General features: G+C 42.0%; 1 protein-coding gene across 1 annotated transcript; it reads left to right on the top strand.

The window, feature by feature from the left end:
• Positions 1–12115: 12115 nt before the first annotated feature.
• On the top strand, positions 12116–18746 carry fam98a (family with sequence similarity 98 member A). The gene is made up of 8 exons (XM_041947665.1): positions 12116–12249; positions 12941–13089; positions 13349–13483; positions 14912–15093; positions 15632–15712; positions 15807–15923; positions 16880–17047; positions 17379–18746. Exons 1-8 carry the CDS (start codon positions 12212–12214, stop codon positions 18030–18032), a joined length of 1524 nt encoding a protein of 507 aa, XP_041803599.1. The 5' UTR covers positions 12116–12211; the 3' UTR covers positions 18033–18746.
• Positions 18747–19100: the final 354 nt, after the last annotated feature.

The following is a 19100-nucleotide window of genomic DNA, read 5'->3' as shown; positions in this document are numbered from 1 at the left end:
TGATTCTTGTGTTCACAAGTGCTTCTCTTTGGGGTTGTCTTGCTTGTGACAAGTTCCTCCATGGTCATATGTCACGCAGCATGTTGAAGACTCAAGAAATCACCTCTAAAAAGCAGAGCTCTTTTTCAGTGGCAGAGGAAGGGAACATGATGTAACCCTCTGCCTTCCGTACGAGCAAAGTTGCATGGGGTTGCCGTAGTCTTGCACGTAATCAGCTTTTTCTTGCCGAGCTCTACATTTGGTCACTAATACAACCCGAACACAAACACTCACTTTGGCTCTCAGTGCAGTAAGTGCTTTTTGTTGGGGTAGTTTTGCTGACCTCTACATCTTATACAGTGTAAATCTTGTGTGCCATTTCAAACATGTGGGCTTTAGGGCATTCAATCGTTCCCAAACAAAATGTGGTTGAAGGGGTGCACTTTAGCCACATTCTGAAATGAAATTGCAACAGAAGAACATGCTTGGAGGTTAGCCTGTGATTTGCTCATGCATTTCTCCATAAACATATCATACCTGCACTTCCAGAAAATGCAGCTCCAGGCTATTTTCTCCATCAAGAAAGCTCACTGGACTCTAATTGACCACTCATCAGTGCTAATGACATGCGTGCATTTCGTGTGATGGTTGTTTCGTCATTGAGTACAAATAGTGCTATTGTTGTCTAATCATTGTGTAGAAACAGGGCGGAGTATTGTGGAGATGAATCCATTCAGTATTTAAGGTGGCCAAATCTTGGCTAGAAACAACACTTCCACTGCAGCTGGGACACAACACAGAAGCTGCCCGAAAGAGACATGGGGACTGCGCTGGAAGTCAGAAGCGAACAAAAGATTGCTCACCGCAAGTCAGTGTTATTGGCCCAACTTGAGCATTGACTTGACTCTTGAATTCAGTAAGTGCTACTTGTTGGGGCGGTGGTATATGACAAATGCTACGCACTCCTGCTGAACATAGAGTGGAATCACATTCAGATCACCTCAAATGGAGACACTGATGATTCTTGTCTTCATAAGTGCTTCTCTTTGGGGTTGTCTTGCTTGTGACTGCTTCCGCACACCCATCACAGGACAAGCACAGAGACCGTCAAGCTTGCAGTATTTTCACATGGCTCGCTGAATATGTACATTTGTCAGCAACATTACCCAAACACCAGCACTAACTTGAATTCTGACTGCAGTAAGTGCTAACTGTTGGGGTAGTTTTGCTGACCTCTGAAGACTGCTCCCTTACTTGGGCACCGACTCCAGTCTCCAATCCACTAAGTTCTGCTTCTTCTGGCTGCTGTTATTGACAAAAACAGCTCCATCAGTTGGACGCCAGCTTCTCAGAGAATCACTCTCAGATCACTTCAAATAGAGCCACTGGTGATTCTTGTGTTCACAAGTGCTTCTCTTTGGGGTTGTCTTGCTTGTGACAAGTTCCTCCATGGTCATATGTCACGCAGCATGTTGAAGACTCAAGAAATCACCTCTAAAAAGCAGAGCTCTTTTTCAGTGGCAGAGGAAGGGAACATGATGTAACCCTCTGCCTTCCGTACGAGCAAAGTTGCATGGGGTTGCCGTAGTCTTGCACGTAATCAGCTTTTTCTTGCCGAGCTCTACATTTGGTCACTAATACAACCCGAACACAAACACTCACTTTGGCTCTCAGTGCAGTAAGTGCTTTTTGTTGGGGTAGTTTTGCTGACCTCTACATCTTATACAGTGTAAATCTTGTGTGCCATTTCAAAACATGTGGGCTTTAGGGCATTCAATCGTTCCCAAACAAATGTGGTTGAAGGGGTGCACTTTAGCCACATTCTGAAATGAAATTGCAACAGAAGAACATGCTTGGAGGTTAGCCTGTGATTTGCTCATGCATTTCTCCATAAACATATCATACCTGCACTTCCAGAAAATGCAGCTCCAGGCTGTTTTCTCCATCAAGAAAGCTCACTGGACTCTAATTGACCACTCATCAAGTGCTAATGACATGCGTGCATTTCGTGTGATGGTTGTTTCGTCATTGAGTACAAATAGTGCTATTGTTGTCTAATCATTGTGTAGAAACAGGGCGGAGTATTGTGGAGATGAATCCATTCAGTATTTAAGGTGGCCAAATCTTGGCTAGAAACAACACTTCCACTGCAGCTGGGACACAACACAGAAGCTGCCCGAAAGAGACATGGGGACTGCGCTGGAAGTCAGAAGCGAACAAAAGATTGCTCACCGCAAGTCAGTGTTATTGGCCCAACTTGAGCATTGACTTGACTCTTGAATTCAGTAAGTGCTACTTGTTGGGGCGGTGGTATATGACAAATGCTACGCACTCCTGCTGAACATAGAGTGGAATCACATTCAGATCACCTCAAATGGAGACACTGATGATTCTTGTGTTCATAAGTGCTTCTCTTTGGGGTTGTCTTGCTTGTGACACACACCCATCACAGGACAAGCACAGAGACCGTCAAGCTTGCAGTATTTTCACATGGCTCGCTGAATATGTACATTTGTCAGCAACATTACCCAAACACCAGCACTAACTTGAATTTTGACTGCAGTAAGTGCTAACTGTTGGGGTAGTTTTGCTGACCTCTGAAGACTGCTCCCTTAGCTCTACATTTGGTCACCAATACAACCCGAACACAAACACTCACTTTGGCTCTCAGTGCAGTAAGTGCTTTTGTTGGGGTAGTTTTGCTGACCTCTACATCTTATACAGTGTAAATCTTGTGTGCCATTTCAAAACATGTGGGCTTTAGGGCATTCAATCGTTCCCAAACAAAATGTGGTTGAAGGGGTGCACTTTAGCCACATTCTGAAATGAAATTGCAACAGAAGAACATGCTTGGAGGTTAGCCTGTGATTTGCTCATGCATTTCTCCATAAACATATCATACCTGCACTTCCAGAAAATGCAGCTCCAGGCTATTTTCTCCATCAAGAAAGCTCACTGGACTCTAATTGACCACTCATCAAGTGCTAATGACATGCGTGCATTTCGTGTGATGGTTGTTTCGTCATTGAGTACAAATAGTGCTATTGTTGTCTAATCATTGTGTAGAAACAGGGCGGAGTATTGTGGAGATGAATCCATTCAGTATTTAAGGTGGCCAAATCTTGGCTAGAAACAACACTTCCACTGCAGCTGGGACACAACGCAGAAGCTGCCCGAAAGAGACATGGGGACTGCGCTGGAAGTCAGAAGCGAACAAAAGATTGCTCACCGCAAGTCAGTGTTATTGGCCCAACTTGAGCATTGACTTGACTCTTGAATTCAGTAAGTGCTACTTGTTGGGGCGGTGGTATATGACAAATGCTACGCACTCCTGCTGAACATAGAGTGGAATCACATTCAGATCACCTCAAATGGAGACGCTGATGATTCTTGTGTTCATAAGTGCTTCTCTTTGGGGTTGTCTTGCTTGTGACTGCTTCCGCACACCCATCACAGGACAAGCACAGAGACCGTCAAGCTTGCAGTATTTTCACATGGCTCGCTGAATATGTACATTTGTCAGCAACATTACCCAAACACCAGCACTAACTTGAATTCTGACTGCAGTAAGTGCTAACTGTTGGGGTAGTTTTGCTGACCTCTGAAGACTGCTCCCTTACTTGGGCACCGACTCCAGTCTCCAATCCACTAAGTTCTGCTTCTTCTGGCTGCTGTTATTGACAAAAACAGCTCCATCAGTTGGACGCCAGCTTCTCAGAGAATCACTCTCAGATCACTTCAAATAGAGCCACTGGTGATTCTTGTGTTCACAAGTGCTTCTCTTTGGGGTTGTCTTGCTTGTGACAAGTTCCTCCATGGTCATATGTCACGCAGCATGTTGAAGACTCAAGAAATCACCTCTAAAAAGCAGAGCTCTTTTTCAGTGGCAGAGGAAGGGAACATGATGTAACCCTCTGCCTTCCGTACGAGCAAAGTTGCATGGGGTTGCCGTAGTCTTGCACGTAATCAGCTTTTTCTTGCCGAGCTCTACATTTGGTCACCAATACAACCCGAACACAAACACTCACTTTGGCTCTCAGTGCAGTAAGTGCTTTTTGTTGGGGTAGTTTTGCTGACCTCTACATCTTATACAGTGTAAATCTTGTGTGCCATTTCAAAACATGTGGGCTTTAGGGCATTCAATCGTTCCAAAACAAAATGTGGTTGAAGGGGTGCACTTTAGCCACATTCTGAAATGAAATTGCAACAGAAGAACATGCTTGGAGGTTAGCCTGTGATTTGCTCATGCATTTCTCCATAAACATATCATACCTGCACTTCCAGAAAATGCAGCTCCAGGCTGTTTTCTCCATCAAGAAAGCTCACTGGACTCTAATTGACCACTCATCAAGTGCTAATGACATGCGTGCATTTCGTGTGATGGTTGTTTCGTCATTGAGTACAAATAGTGCTATTGTTGTCTAATCATTGTGTAGAAACAAGGCGGAGTATTGTGGAGATGAATCCATTCAGTATTTAAGGTGGCCAAATCTTGGCTAGAAACAACACTTCCACTGCAGCTGGGACACAACGCAGAAGCTGCCCGTAAGAGACATGGGGACTGCGCTGGAAGTCAGAAGCGAACAAAAGATTGCTCACCGCAAGTCAGTGTTATTGGCCCAACTTGAGCATTGACTTGACTCTTGAATTCAGTAAGTGCTACTTGTTGGGGCGGTGGTATATGACAAATGCTACGCACTCCTGCTGAACATAGAGTGGAATCACATTCAGATCACCTCAAATGGAGACACTGATGATTCTTGTGTTCATAAGTGCTTCTCTTTGGGGTTGTCTTGCTTGTGACTGCTTCCGCACACCCATCACAGGACAAGCACAGAGACCGTCAAGCTTGCAGTATTTTCACATGGCTCGCTGAATATGTACATTTGTCAGCAACATTACCCAAACACCAGCACTAACTTGAATTCTGACTGCAGTAAGTGCTAACTGTTGGGGTAGTTTTGCTGACCTCTGAAGACTGCTCCCTTACTTGGGCACCGACTCCAGTCTCCAATCCACTAAGTTCTGCTTCTTCTGGCTGCTGTTATTGACAAAAACAGCTCCATCAGTTGGACGCCAGCTTCTCAGAGAATCACTCTCAGATCACTTCAAATAGAGCCACTGGTGATTCTTGTGTTCACAAGTGCTTCTCTTTGGGGTTGTCTTGCTTGTGACAAGTTCCTCCATGGTCATATGTCACGCAGTATGTTGAAGACTCAAGAAATCACCTCTAAAAAGCAGAGCTCTTTTTCAGTGGCAGAGGAAGGGAACATGATGTAACCCTCTGCCTTCCGTACGAGCAAAGTTGCATGGGGTTGCCGTAGTCTTGCACGTAATCAGCTTTTTCTTGCTGAGCTCTACATTTGGTCACCAATACAACCCGAACACAAACACTCACTTTGGCTCTCAGTGCAGTAAGTGCTTTTTGTTGGGGTAGTTTTGCTGACCTCTACATCTTATACAGTGTAAATCTTGTGTGCCATTTCAAAACATGTGGGCTTTAGGGCATTCAATCGTTCCCAAACAAAATGTGGTTGAAGGGGTGCCACATTCTGAAATGAAATTGCAACAGAAGAACATGCTTGGAGGTTAGCCTGTGATTTGCTCATGCATTTCTCCATAAACATATCATACCTGCACTTCCAGAAAATGCAGCTCCAGGCTATTTTCTCCATCAAGAAAGCTCACTGGACTCTAATTGACCACTCATCAAGTGCTAATGACATGCGTGCATTTCGTGTGATGGTTGTTTCATCATTGAGTACAAATAGTGCTATTGTTGTCTAATCATTGTGTAGAAACAAGGCGGAGTATTGTGGAGATGAATCCATTCAGTATTTAAGGTGGCCAAATCTTGGCTAGAAACAACACTTCCACTGCAGCTGGGACACAACACAGAAGCTGCCCGAAAGAGACATGGGGACTGCGCTGGAAGTCAGAAGCGAACAAAAGATTGCTCACCGCAAGTCAGTGTTATTGGCCCAACTTGAGCATTGACTTGACTCTTGAATTCAGTAAGTGCTATTCAGTAGTGAACACAAACACTCACTTTGGCTCTCAGTGCAGTAAGTGCTTTTTGTTGGGGTAGTTTTGCTGACCTCTACATCTTATACAGTGTAAATCTTTAAAAAAAAAACAGCTCCATTAGTTGGACGCCAGCTTCTCAGAGAATCACTTCAAATAGAGCCACTGGTGATTCTTGTGTTCACAAGTGCTTCTCTTTTGGGTTTTCTTGCTTGTGATAAGTTGCTCTGTAGTTGTCACACCACGGTGAGGTTTGTCTTGTCATGGGGTTGTTGTCTTGTCATTTCCTTTTTTTATTTTGAAGGTCTAACTCTCCTCTCGTTTCAGAGCACTTGCCCTCACCTGTTCCTAATTACCCCCCATGTGTTAAATAGTCTGTGTCTCCCTTGTCTAGTGCCAGTGTGTATTTGTCCGTCGGCGATTCACCCGAGCCTGGCTTCTCCATTTTCCTTGCCACAGCCACAGTCTTGCTCATCGTCTCTTGTATCCTCTTCGTGAGTGTTTTTGGTTTGTAATTTTGATAAATTAGTTTCTGGTTTCTTTTCTTAGATTAGAGCTTAGCCGAATTGTTTTCCTCATTGAGTGATTTTCTGTTGGATTAATTTTGTTAGTTTCGTTGTTCTTCCTCCGTTTATTAGGAGTGTATTTTCAGTTTGTAGTTTTTCTTACCTAGCTTCGTTAAGTCATTTCCATGTTCATAGCCTTTGTGTTTTCTTCCTTCTGGAGCGTATTTTGTTTCATAGTCATTCATTGTTTATTCTTCTTTGTGAGCGTTTTCTGTTTCTTTGTTATTTTCCTATATTATAGACATATTATTGTGATAGCTTTTTGCCTAGAATAATTTCATAGCCTATTTGTTTAACACTCAGCAAAGTGGTCCTTGGGTTGTTCAATAAAGAACTGTGTGAGTAAATCTCTGTCTGAGTCCAGATCTGAGTCCCGGCCTGACAATAGTCATGTCACTTGCATAGTGAAGACTCTAGAAGTCACCTCTAAATAGCAGAGCTCATTTTCAGTGGCAGAGAAAATGAACATGAAGTAACCCTCTGCCTTCAGTACGAGTAAAGTTGGATGGAGTTGCCATAGAAATCCTTCCTTCCATAATTCCTTTCCTGACCTCCATCAACCTTTAATGCAGTAAGTGCTACTTGTTGGGGCAGTGGTATATGACAAATGCTACGCACAAATGGCTAATGAGTTTTTACCGTTTTCCAAGTCCATCCCTCTATGGTATCAACAAGCTTAATGCAACTTTTGATAAAGTTAAATAATGATCCAAGGACAGTTTGATTGCAATCACATCCATCGTTGGGGACGGGGGAGATTATAAACAGAATAATCATAACAAACTTGATGTATACAGCACACCTCATCCGTAAAATGCAAGACAAATTGCTTTACACAAAAAATAACGTGTGAGTGTTAAGTTGTCAAGAATACAGACCAAAAGTAGGATTAAGGCATCCAGGATAAGTTATTGAGCCTGGCTCAACCAATCCAAAACAACAGAGTTCAGGCTTAATTGGTTGCACAAACGCCAGGCCAGGATAAGTAGACACAGATTTATCAAGCCAGGTGAAACCAATCCTGGATAAGTTGCAGCACACAGCTCCTCAAATAGGGCCCGCAATCAATCACAGATTCACTGATTCACCATGGCATCTCGTGCAGCAAACTTCTCACCATTGGAGCAGGAGATAATTATGGACGCATATGAAGAGGTGAAAGACCAAAGTAAAAAACAACAACGAGAGAAAGCGTGGCAATTGCAGATCGCCTGAATGCGTAAGTATTGCACAAAGACACACTCACTACTCCACTGAAACCATCACACTTACAATCCAAATAGTTTATTAACCCATAAGAACCCGGACCCACTTCTGCTTTTAGGAAAATTATGGGGGACATAAGACAGACTAAATAGACCACATATACACATTTCTGACTTTTCTTTCAAAACACCACCCCCTACTGTCCAAGATCTCAAGTGATGTTTCACATTAGGCGTTGAGAACTCGGATTATTTCATGTTTTAGGAAAATTTGGACGTGTGACACCTGTGTCACCATGGGTTCTTATGGGTTAACATCCCCAAAAACGTAGTTGTATTCTGATTATGAAACAGCTGGAACTACCAGTGAAATTGACTGCAGATGGGAGTAAAATCATGTTAATGCAGCTCCGTATTTTCTCCTCATGCTCCTCTGTTGTTTCATTCATTATGTGTGTGTGTCCTTTGTTCATTTTTTTATTTAATTTATTATTTTCAGATTAAACATGACTGGGCCCAAACAACTTGGCAGCAAGTCAGGATAAAGTACAAGAACATCCTGCAGAACAGTAAGTGCCCTGACAAATATTATGCATGTACATACTCTGTACCCAGAGGGTGCCTGCTCACATATTGTCTGTACTTATAGCAATTGAAAAAAAAAAAAAAACCACAAGCAAGGCATGGGTGGTGGGTCACCACTAGCTGACCTAACCCCTCAGGTGCCCATGAGGGAAATTTTGTGAACAGGAAATCCTTTCACAGCATTAATGTTCAGGTGAACATGACTTTATGACATTAATGAACACTGTACATTGCTTGTGATGTGCATTGATTGGTTTAATCGTCTACATCTTATCATTTCAGATGGTCTGCAATGCTGACTACCTGATCAGCAAAGCCAGGCCACTTTGCCTGATGGCGCACGCTGCTGGGGGACAGAGGGTATGCCTGTGAGCCTTTTTGCCTCACACCTTACGCAGACCCTCAGGGAGCACAGCAGGCATATAACAATGCCCATGCCAGGACAAGGGCTCAGATTCAGATGACCTTTGGCCTCCTGAAGGCACGCTTCCAATGTCTGCAAAATCTGAGGGTCAGTCCAGACAGAGCATGCGATATTACTGTGGCTTGTGCTGTCCTCCATAATGTGGCCTGTCTGAGGAAGGAGAGGGCCCCCAGAGTGCCCTCAGATGACGACAGTGGTCGGCTGATCAGTGACCAATATGTTTTAAATTATTTAAGTTAAAGTGCATTCTGTACATTTAAGTTGAATATGGCCTGCAATAGCAGATAGCTATTCATTTGGCCTATTGTGCTGTGTACTGTGTGTACAGGCCTGACATTTGTCTGTTCATTTGTTAAGTATGGATTTGTCCTGCATTTATTCCAGTGTGCAGACATGCAGGGTGTTTTATATACAGACCTTTGAGAATGTGTATTTATTCTTGCGATGAATGATAGGCTTTGATTCTGTGCTTTCTATCTTGTAGGGCACTGTGTGACTTCACTTTTGAAAGGAACTGATGGATTACTTGCTTTGATTTATTCTATTCAATAAAGGAACGTCATGTCATCATGTTACTGTATGATGTGTATTTTTATATTGATTCCTTTTTTTCGAACATGTAATAAAAAAAAACAAAGCAAACAGACAAAAAGTGATAATAATAAAAATAAAGAAGAAAAAAAGGTGTCACCCTCTTCAATTCATGTTGATCTCAGATTACATGAGCGAAAGGGAGTAGGAAGAAGTGTAAACTTATTATACCCAACCCCTTAAGTACTATTACATTTTTATCAAAAAACTCATGACTGAAACATCCTGATTCATCCTCAACCTACACATGATCCATATATTCAGCAATTACCGATAAATAACGTGCACAATATGCAAGCATTGACAGTTACATTATGTATAGAAAAAAGTGTTGTGATTCACAACACACACCCAAATACCTATTAGTCATTACTATATCACGCAAGAATCAATTCTTTATACCTTTTTTTTAACTGACTTATGATAGATATTTGTTTCATCTCTACACACAATTTGTTCCATAGTTTTATTCCACAGATCGTAACACAAAAACTTTTCAATGTAGTGCGCACTTTAAGAATCTTAAAATTTAACTCACCCTTTAATTTATAACATCCCTCTCTATCACAAAACAGCTTCTGAACATTACCTGGCAGTAAGTTATTCTTTGCTTTATACATTATTTGCATAGTATGCATAGCATAGTATTTGCATATATATATAATATGTGATTGCAATTACTGATCACAAATGTTTAAATAATGACAGTGGGTCTCGTTGAATGTGATAAGAATGTGTAGTGGGAGGTGGAATAAATATTGGTTTCCATTTGTGGTAACTGCTGACTGAGATAAGGGATGAGATTAAATAGATCCTGGAATTTAGCCTGGTCTGGAGCAGGCTAGCTCCACAGAATATATCTCCATGGTAACTTATGTCAAAACATATCCCACTTCCCCTTATCCCACTTTTGTGCAACCAGATCAAGGATAAGTTGATCCAGGATAACCAACATCCTGGATTAATCCCTTATCCTAGTTTTGTGCAACAGGCCCCAGGTCTGAGACGGAATCCAGATCCAGTCACTCACAAGGTAGACAGACAGGGCATAGGCCGGAGCATGAGGCAGGCACATGAGCATAGAGAATAAAAATCAGAGGTAGATAGACAGAGAGACAAAGGTTCCTGCTTAATGTAGCCTTTCAGGAGAAAGGCAAGGGCTTCAATAAAGAGGCCACAACTACCAGTGTGGGTCATACGCATGTCATTTATTTGAAAAAAAAAAAACAAAGGGAAGGAAAAAGAAGAGGACAGACAGTCCTACTTCGGCTGGGACACTGGGCGTATACTACATATCCAAAGAAAGCAAAACTCAACACACTTCAAATAAAAACACCACACAATTAACAATGTGTCACTACAAACCCTATCACCATCACCAAAGTGAACTGCCAGCGTCAACCACACTGGCGAGTGGAGGACCCCACCAACCGCCGCACTAGAAACAAAAAGGAGACAGAGTATTAAAACTAAACAGTTTAAATCCTACACTAAACAATAAAATAATCCAATCAGTAAAAATAAAACATGTAATACTAAAATAACAAAATAAACGGCAGCCAATGCTTTGCCTTAAAACAAACAAAGCACAATTAATTTCCTAGGTCAAGCACAAGAGATTTTAAATGCTGGCTGTTTTACATACCTCTGTGCTGTTTGACACTGAAGTTCGACCTAAAAACATGGTAGACCCACAAGTAAAATCATTAAAATACAAATACCTCAGGGTGCAAATACCCCTACTGTAGCCTAACAATATAAAATACTAACATAACAATAAAACAGTGTTAAAAGTCCACCCTACCAGAGTCAGAGGGAATCAAGCAGACACAGCCACAGTGAGAACACACAATTTGAAGGCTGCCGCTGCAGTCACACCCGCTGCCAATCAGCCCCTCCTGTCCCTCCTGATTGGTCTCTAGCCTCTGTTCTCTGCAGAGTCCTTGTGACCTACTGCTACATTAGGTGAATAGACAGTTCCAAAAAAAATACTCGTTGGAAGGCCTGTGCTTATATACTGTGGCAGCAGGTGGGTCTTGGTTGAATAACTGAAGTCAGATGTGTCAGGAGAGGAGGAGGCCAGACCAGATCTGTTTGGTAAAAAGAAAAGACTCTTTCGTACAAAGCATTGATTACAATAAAGATAAGCAATAATGATTAAATAATTAATTTAGATTAATTACATTAATTACTGCTAATAATGTAATTTAATTAAATAGGATTTCATTTTGAAGGTGTCAACAGAACAGACCCCCTAAGACCGGGCATAAAACAAACATCAAATGTCTGTTTTATGTCAGTATGAATGTTTCAGAAATTAAAAAAAAATAAATTAGCAATCTTTATTTTGTAATTATCTGATTACTCTTGCAATAACATGGAAATTGACAGTGTAAAAAGCAGACTGGAAAGGTGTCAGTGAGGATATTTTGGGGGCTGGCCATGATGAAAAGCTCATCATGATGGGAAGTGTCAGTGTGACCACACTGACCAAATGAAACATGTTCTTCTGCAGTGCGCAATTTATAATGCAGAGGAAGAAACTGGGGGGAACTGGGGGGAACTGTCATCTATCACTCAACCGTACTTAGTAAATAATACACAGAGAAAAAAACGAAAACTGTGGGAAGTCTCCCATACCACTGTTTTCAGTGTGCATAGATTTGCGCCAATGCCGTTGTCCTGACTGAGGGGGGCAGCAACGCGCCATCACTTCGTCTTGACTGCCCAAGAAGAAGAAGACGAAGTAAAACGTGTATGCTATCAGCTGAGCTGGCTCATGTGGAATACCCTATTTGACACTACGTAATTTTGGTGCACAACGAAAGATTATTGGGATGGAGAATGACATTCTCGTCTCTCTTGAGGATTTAGGGTAAGTAAGGAAACGTAACATGGCGCTGTATGAAGATTATGTGCAGAAGCTGGCACTGAAGTGACCAGCCGTGCCGGTCTTTCCTACTTTAGCCAGCGTAGCCACTACCACAGTATAGCTTGTTTGAGCAAAGCGGCTAACTTACTGTTGTAGCTAACGTTGGTTTGATGGCGATGTTTTCATAGCCATTTAAGTACACCATAGCTAACTATGCGCGCACCGGTATTAATAGACCTAATTACAGTCTGATTTTACATGTCATGCCACAAGCTGCGTCAGCAGGATCGGCTCCTGTCATGGTTGAGGATAACCCCAAAACATTTCTTTCTGTTAACTGATTCTCGAAATACTTCGTAAAGATGCATCATTTATTGATTCAATGAAATATCCTGTGGCTTCTCACAAGTCATCTGAGGAACCAGTGTCTGTTCAGCATTTACGAACAGAACCCTCAATAGGGGAGACTTCTTTAAATAACCAGATTTTAAATTGTGGTTTTGTTTCATTGGCGAACGCGCTTGGTACTTGGCAGCAAATCTTGAGTGTCAAACGTGGCTCTGCTCACTAAACCAAACCTCAGTATTACTTGTCATAGCTGCCTTACTGTACTTGTAAGAGAAGCAAAGAGTTGTGGTTGAGTTTGAATGTGGTCTTATGTTGTTTTAAGTTTCAGTTTTGTGTGTCACTGTAGGTATCAAGGCCCTCTGTTGGAGGAAGGAGCTCTGGATTCTGCTGTGAGCAGAGGTGCAGCTTCACCTGAGTATACCAAGCTCTGTGCCTGGATTGTCTCCGAGCTTAGACTCTACTGCAAGCTGGAGGAGAATGTCCAGGCCACAAACTGTAAGACATATTGTATCACACTAAGTGAAGTTGGGTTTGTGGGTAATTAAGTAAGTCATTAGGTGAAACTACTGAGCTTTCAAAAAAAAAAAAAAATCTACATTTGGACATTTCACTAGCTGCGTTTCCATTACAGTTGTTCGCAAAATAAAAGCGATATTTCTGAAATTTCGGCAAAGTTCAAATGCTACTTGCAGGTGTTTCCATTGAACAGTGTTTTGCGAACCAGCCGGTGTGTTTGTCCGTCTACCCCTCCCAGGTCCGAGCGAGGCAGAGAGCTTCCAGTTGGAGATGAGCGGCCTGCTCTCAGAGCTCGCCTGTCCTTACTCTGTCCTCATCAGCGGAGACATCACCCAGAGGCTCCTCAACAGGACAGACTGTCTGCTGCTCCTCAGTATGATAAAAGCTCTTTGCAACACCCCAGTTTAAAGAGCAAGTTAACACTAAATATTCTATTTAGAAGAAGACAGAAGAATTATGTTTCCCCTTGGCAAACACTACATGTTTTCACTCTGTTATTTTTCATTTGCACACACAAGCCCGAAATACACAAATATGTACATAGTGGACCCATACACATGCATCAATGGAAAGATATTAGAACAATGGGCCTGCTGCATAGCACAGTGCCTTGCTCAAGGGCACCTCAGACGGAAGAAGGGCATTACTGTAGTGACCTGTGGGCTGAAAGGTTAAAGTCTGTTGCATTTTATGTCGACTGTTGTACCACACCCACCTGTGATAGTGCTGCACAGTCATGTGTTTTGATGTGCTTGGCAGGACAGGGTGTTGACATTGCATTCAGCCACCACTAGATGGCTGCGTAAGCACCCTGTGTGCAGTCACTTTTCCCAGGCTCTGTACACCCGCACCAGTGTTTTCAGTTCTGGCTGAGCAGACCTCTGGTCAGGTGGAGGGATGATGGAGCTATGCTGAAATAACAAAACAAAAGTAAATCTAACACACACACAGTGTGCACATGCCAACATAGCCACGAAAAGAGGTCCTACCTCTGTGGCAGATGTTTTTTAGATTGATTGTTTTGTGTCGCTGTCAGTGTTGGCTGTTGGGTTTGAGTGGACAGGAAAGCTTTGCTGCTTGAGTTTAATAGCTAACCTCATCCACACTGTCTATATCAAGCCTGGGTGCTTTGATAATGCGCCAACCGTTTGTATTACGGCATGGTCACATGTCCATTCTACAGATATCTTCACCCTGTCCAAGTCTTCATTTAGAGCCTAAACAATAGACAAATTCAAGCATTTTTCCTGTTCAGAAGCTGATAAAAAAAATGATATGTTAGGAAATAGAAAAGTTATTATTCTAGCATGTACCATCATCCAGTTTAGTCCAGTATTTCACTGCAACACTACAGCATCACTGCAGCATCCCTCTTGCGGGTTGTTTCCAGTTTGTGAGAGCAGTGTTCATGTATGACATGTGTTGGAACTGTGACCTCACATTCTTTTTTGGGGCTGAATGTAGGACATTAAATTGATGGAAGATGTAACTGTATTTTCAAGTTACAAAGTTGGGTGGACTCATCATAGCTGTGCCAAGCCTCTACTTGAGTAAATGTGTAATTAGCGATAACTGCCCGAAAGTGTGCAAGACCTCTACAAGACTAGGCTTCAGATTAGATTAGATTAGACTTTTTCACAGCAGACATTTTGACTTGTTATAGTAGGATAAGCACAGGCGGAGCTGAAACTGTCAATTTTTTTCCCTAAATTGGTTTTATTTAATTTCAGAGTATCAGTATTGAAACTTCAGCATCCTGTAACAGCTATTTGAATTTAACTAAATCCATTTTTTGTCTCAGCCTTTCTGGTGTCTGAGTTGGAGGCGTCTAGGATGATCCTGGTTAATAAGCCTGAGAAGAAAGCCCAGGAGTCAGGCAGCCCTGTGTTCCAGGAACTGAAGGGCATCTGCATGGCGCTGGGCATGTCCAAGCCTCCAGCCAACATCACCATGTTCCAGTTCTTCAGTGGAATTGAGAAGAAGGTTAGTTGGTGACTCAGTGAGGTGGTGTGCGCTGACGAGAAAGACTAAACATTTAGGCCGGTTCAACCTGCTTTTCAAGCTGCCCATTCTCTCTCAGTTCCTGACAATAGCTACTGAAACACACCTCATAAAACTACAGTGCAGCTGGATTGTAATGTGTCCCCCACAGTTTAATCTGAGGATTGTTTAAATCGCCTTCAAGAGCTGTGAACCCCAAACAATTGTTCTTAAATAGCAGTATTAGTTGTGACTTTTGTGCATCATAATGGTGTGAATCTGTTTCTGCTGGATTTTCTGACCTCACAGGAAATGCCTATTTTGGTTGATATGTTTTGATATGAACATTTTATAATATGCTGAACAAACACAAAGCACTGTGAGCAGGTTCCAAACATACTTCCATGTTAGCCACAGTTACAGTGACAGAAGAAATCAAGTTGTACACATTTCTGCTTTCTGTCAGTTTGGTTTAATGTATTGTATCTTCTGTTTGATCTGTTTTTAACTGTCCATACACTCATAATACACACCTCTACAGCTGAAAGAAGCCATTAGCAGAGTCCCACCAACTCATGTAGGAGAGCCTTTGATGAAGAAGGCCCTTGGACCTGTGCACTTGGTAAATACTCAAACAATGTAGAAGTACTATATCATTGAGGAGCAGTGCATAAATGAATGACCACATATATGAACATACTCTCCTTGTTTTCCAGGAGAAAATCGAAGCTATAAACCAAGCACTTGTAAATGAGTATGAAGTGAGAAGAAAATTGTTGTTGAAACGTCTGGATGTGACAGTGCAGTCTTTTGGTTGGTCTGACAGAGCAAAGGTATGTGGAAACTTGCAATCATCCTACATTTGAAAAGGGCACAATGCAGTGCTGTTGTTTTCTCACATACAACCAGGCTGGGTTAAGGTTATGGTAGGTCTGCTGGAACAAGCGCAAAATATATACAATTTACACTCTCTCTGCCCTCCCCTCAAACCTGTCCTCTCCACACTAAAAAAAAAGAGTTGAAACTGAAAACCAGATGAAAAAAAAACTGACATTATAGAAAACAATTTAAGAAAAGCCATTGTAAAAAGGCAGACATGAATAATAAATGTTTGTGTTTTTCTTGATCAGGGCTGCGACTAACCATTATTGTCATTCTGAATGAATGGACAGTTATTTTCTCGATTAATTGTTTTGTCTATTAAACAAAAAACATCCAAAGATTCTTTGTTCACTAGAATATAAGAAAAAGAAAAGAAGTGAATCCTCTCAATTTAGAAGCTGTAACGGTCAAATGTTTGGCACTTCTGCTTGATGTAAGATGAGTCTGTCATAAAATTTTGGCTCATTTTCTGATCATATTCTGACCTGAGTCATATATAAACACATATCAGGCCTGTCAGTGTCTGATGATAGTTGTTCTTATCGTTCAAGCACATCCTGAGCATGATTTAAAAATCTGTTCGCAGTGCTTCTGCAAGATGTAACGGAAACATCTTTGTTTTTTTTAGCTGTTCCTTAAAGTATTGTGTGTTGTCCTAATTTTCAGCAACATGAATGAATGAATTCCTTATTTTTGTGTCATACCGTCAAAATGGTCCACCCTAAATAGATAACATGAGGCACAATAATGGGACATATAAATAAGCTTCTGGTGATTAACATTCATGTTACAAAGAAAAGAGATAACTGCTGCAAACCACATACTGCACATTTACAATATTTGACTGGTGTCCTTGATGTATTGCTTCACAAAAATGAATGACCTCCTTTTGTTTGTTTTATTACAGACACATGCTGAAAAGTTGGCCAAAGTTTACCAGCCACTGCGTTCTGCCCTCGGCACCAAAAGCAAAATCTCTGTTGCCCACCTTCTTGCTGCACGAGAAGATTTCTCCAAGATCCTACGCACAAGCAGTGGCAAGATCAGAGAGAAGACTGCTTGTGCCATTAATAAGGTGGGTTAAACACAGTGGAGTCACAACAGGTTTTCTATTTCATGTTTTATCAATGCATTTTTTGTCCTGTTTCTCTGTTTGTAAGCCATTGTGGTGTGCTAAAGCTTGCAGGGACTAAAAGCTTGTATCCATATAGTTTTTTTTCTGGTAGAAAAGTTCTTGGGAGCACTCAGATGAAGTGACAAAAAAATCTTCAGAATTCATCATTTAAAAAAATTATCAGATGAACAAGCGCACTGTAGTTGTGTAGAAAGCATATATATAAATGGTCAAATTGGGCTAGTGGGCTTCCTTTTGAACTGTCTTGTTTTAACGTTTGTCCTTCTCTTAGGTTCTAATGGGCAGAGTGCCAGACAGAGGAGGTCGACCCTGTGAGATTGAGCCGCCTCCTCCGGAGATGCCCTCCTGGCAGAAGCGTCAGGATGCTCCCCAAGGCGGAGGACACTATGCTGGGAGTGGGCATGGAGGCGGCAGGGGGGGCTACGATCACTACTCCCAAGGTGGCCGTGGAGGATATGAGAGAGGAGGCGGAGGAGGACATGGAGAAAGGGGAGGCAGAGGAGGTGCTAGAGGGGGGAAGGTGCAGGGAGGCTGGGGAGAAGGAGGTGGAGGAGGGAGAGGCAATTACAGTCAGGGCCACTACCAAGACGCAGGAGGTCATCAGGGGGGAGGAGGGAGAGGTGGTTACGGAGGAGGAGGGAACAACCAAGGAGGCTTCCAGGACTCTGGCCACCATGGAGGAGGAGGTGGTTACCATGACAATTACCACCAAGATGGAAGCTGGCATCATGAGAGGGGTGGGGGTCGAGGAGGTCGGGGGGGCAGGGGTAGAGGAGGTCGAGGAGGAGGAGGACAAGGAGGTGGCTGGGGAGGGAGAGGGGGTCAGAATTTTAACCAAGGAGGACAGTTTGAACAGTTCTTCCAACATGGCGGGCAGCACTACAACCAAACTGGCTTTAATCAAGGCAGACACTACACTAGTTGAAGACAGTGGGGGCATCGCAGCAGAGTCCACTCAGAGATCGACTGCTTATTGTGCGTGAACAGATTTTAAATGCCTTATCACCTTGAATTTTCAGCATGGTTGAAAGTTGACTAAAATGTTCAATAAGGATCTGGGACATCTACACATACAGATACTGTAAATACACACAACAGGCTGTTTGGAGTTCTCGCTTTTCTTAGAAGACTGTTCTAATGTAGTCTTTTGCTGTTTCATACTTGTGTGTTAATGTTTTTTCTGCCTCCTCAATACGAGTATTCAAGCCAACAACTCTGCTCTAAATGGTAAATCGATTAGTTGGACTCTGCTGTTTTGACCTCAGTTTGACACTTAATTAGCCTTATATTGGACTTTTTTTTTTTTTTGAAAGACAGGAAAAATTCCTACGATTTCAGTGTTGGTGCACCTACTGTGTGTCTGACATTAGAAGTGCACCTCATTGCTACATGTAGGATTCTTGAAATCCTTAATAGTTTAATTGAATTTTACAGTTACTTGAAAACAGCTTCATGTTTCCAGTCTACATTTTGTTTCAGTAGATTTGACTGGAATCTCCTTTGTTACTTATTTAAAAGATGTCATCTTGTACCGCTCATGGAAGATTGTGTGCGAACAAATATGGATGTTGGAAAGTTTGCATGGATGTGTGAATGAGCAATAAAATCTGAAATGAGAACATGATAATTTTTTCATTCAGTGGGCTAATTATCTGAGTAAATAAACTGTAAGCTCTGTATAGGCACTGCACTATATATGTATGTGTGTGTATGTGTTGGCCTTTATATATAGAGTATTGTCCAAAAGCATATTACATTATTATACAGCATTACATCAGGTATTTTATATAAATTCATTAGCTCCGGCATATGAATTGATTGATGTAATTAGTTGTGGTTACTCCAGATTTTTCTTGGGATACAGGAAGTCAAACCAGAGTTTTGATAGTTCCTGATTCCAGCAGTGAATCAACGAGTATTAAACACATGCGGTCTGACAGATCAATATGCAAAAGGAGCAACAAGAAACAAAAATATGGTCATAGCAAAGCTG

The sequence above is a fragment of the Chelmon rostratus genome, chromosome 11 (genome assembly GCF_017976325.1).
Source record: "Chelmon rostratus isolate fCheRos1 chromosome 11, fCheRos1.pri, whole genome shotgun sequence".
Lineage (NCBI taxonomy): Eukaryota > Metazoa > Chordata > Actinopteri > Chaetodontiformes > Chaetodontidae > Chelmon > Chelmon rostratus.
Note: the sequence above shows the minus strand (reverse complement) of the source record. Positions and strands in the feature narration are given on the sequence as shown.

Bases quoted from the DNA above. Each gene is read 5' to 3' on its own strand.
- fam98a (XM_041947665.1), top strand. From the start codon at position 12,212: ATGGAGAATGACATTCTCGTCTCTCTTGAGGATTTAGG. The intron at 12,250-12,940 runs GTAAGTAAGGAA...GTGTCACTGTAG, and splicing joins GTCTCTCTTGAGGATTTAGG to GTATCAAGGCCCTCTGTTGG. The intron at 15,094-15,631 runs GTTAGTTGGTGA...ACACCTCTACAG, and splicing joins TCAGTGGAATTGAGAAGAAG to CTGAAAGAAGCCATTAGCAG.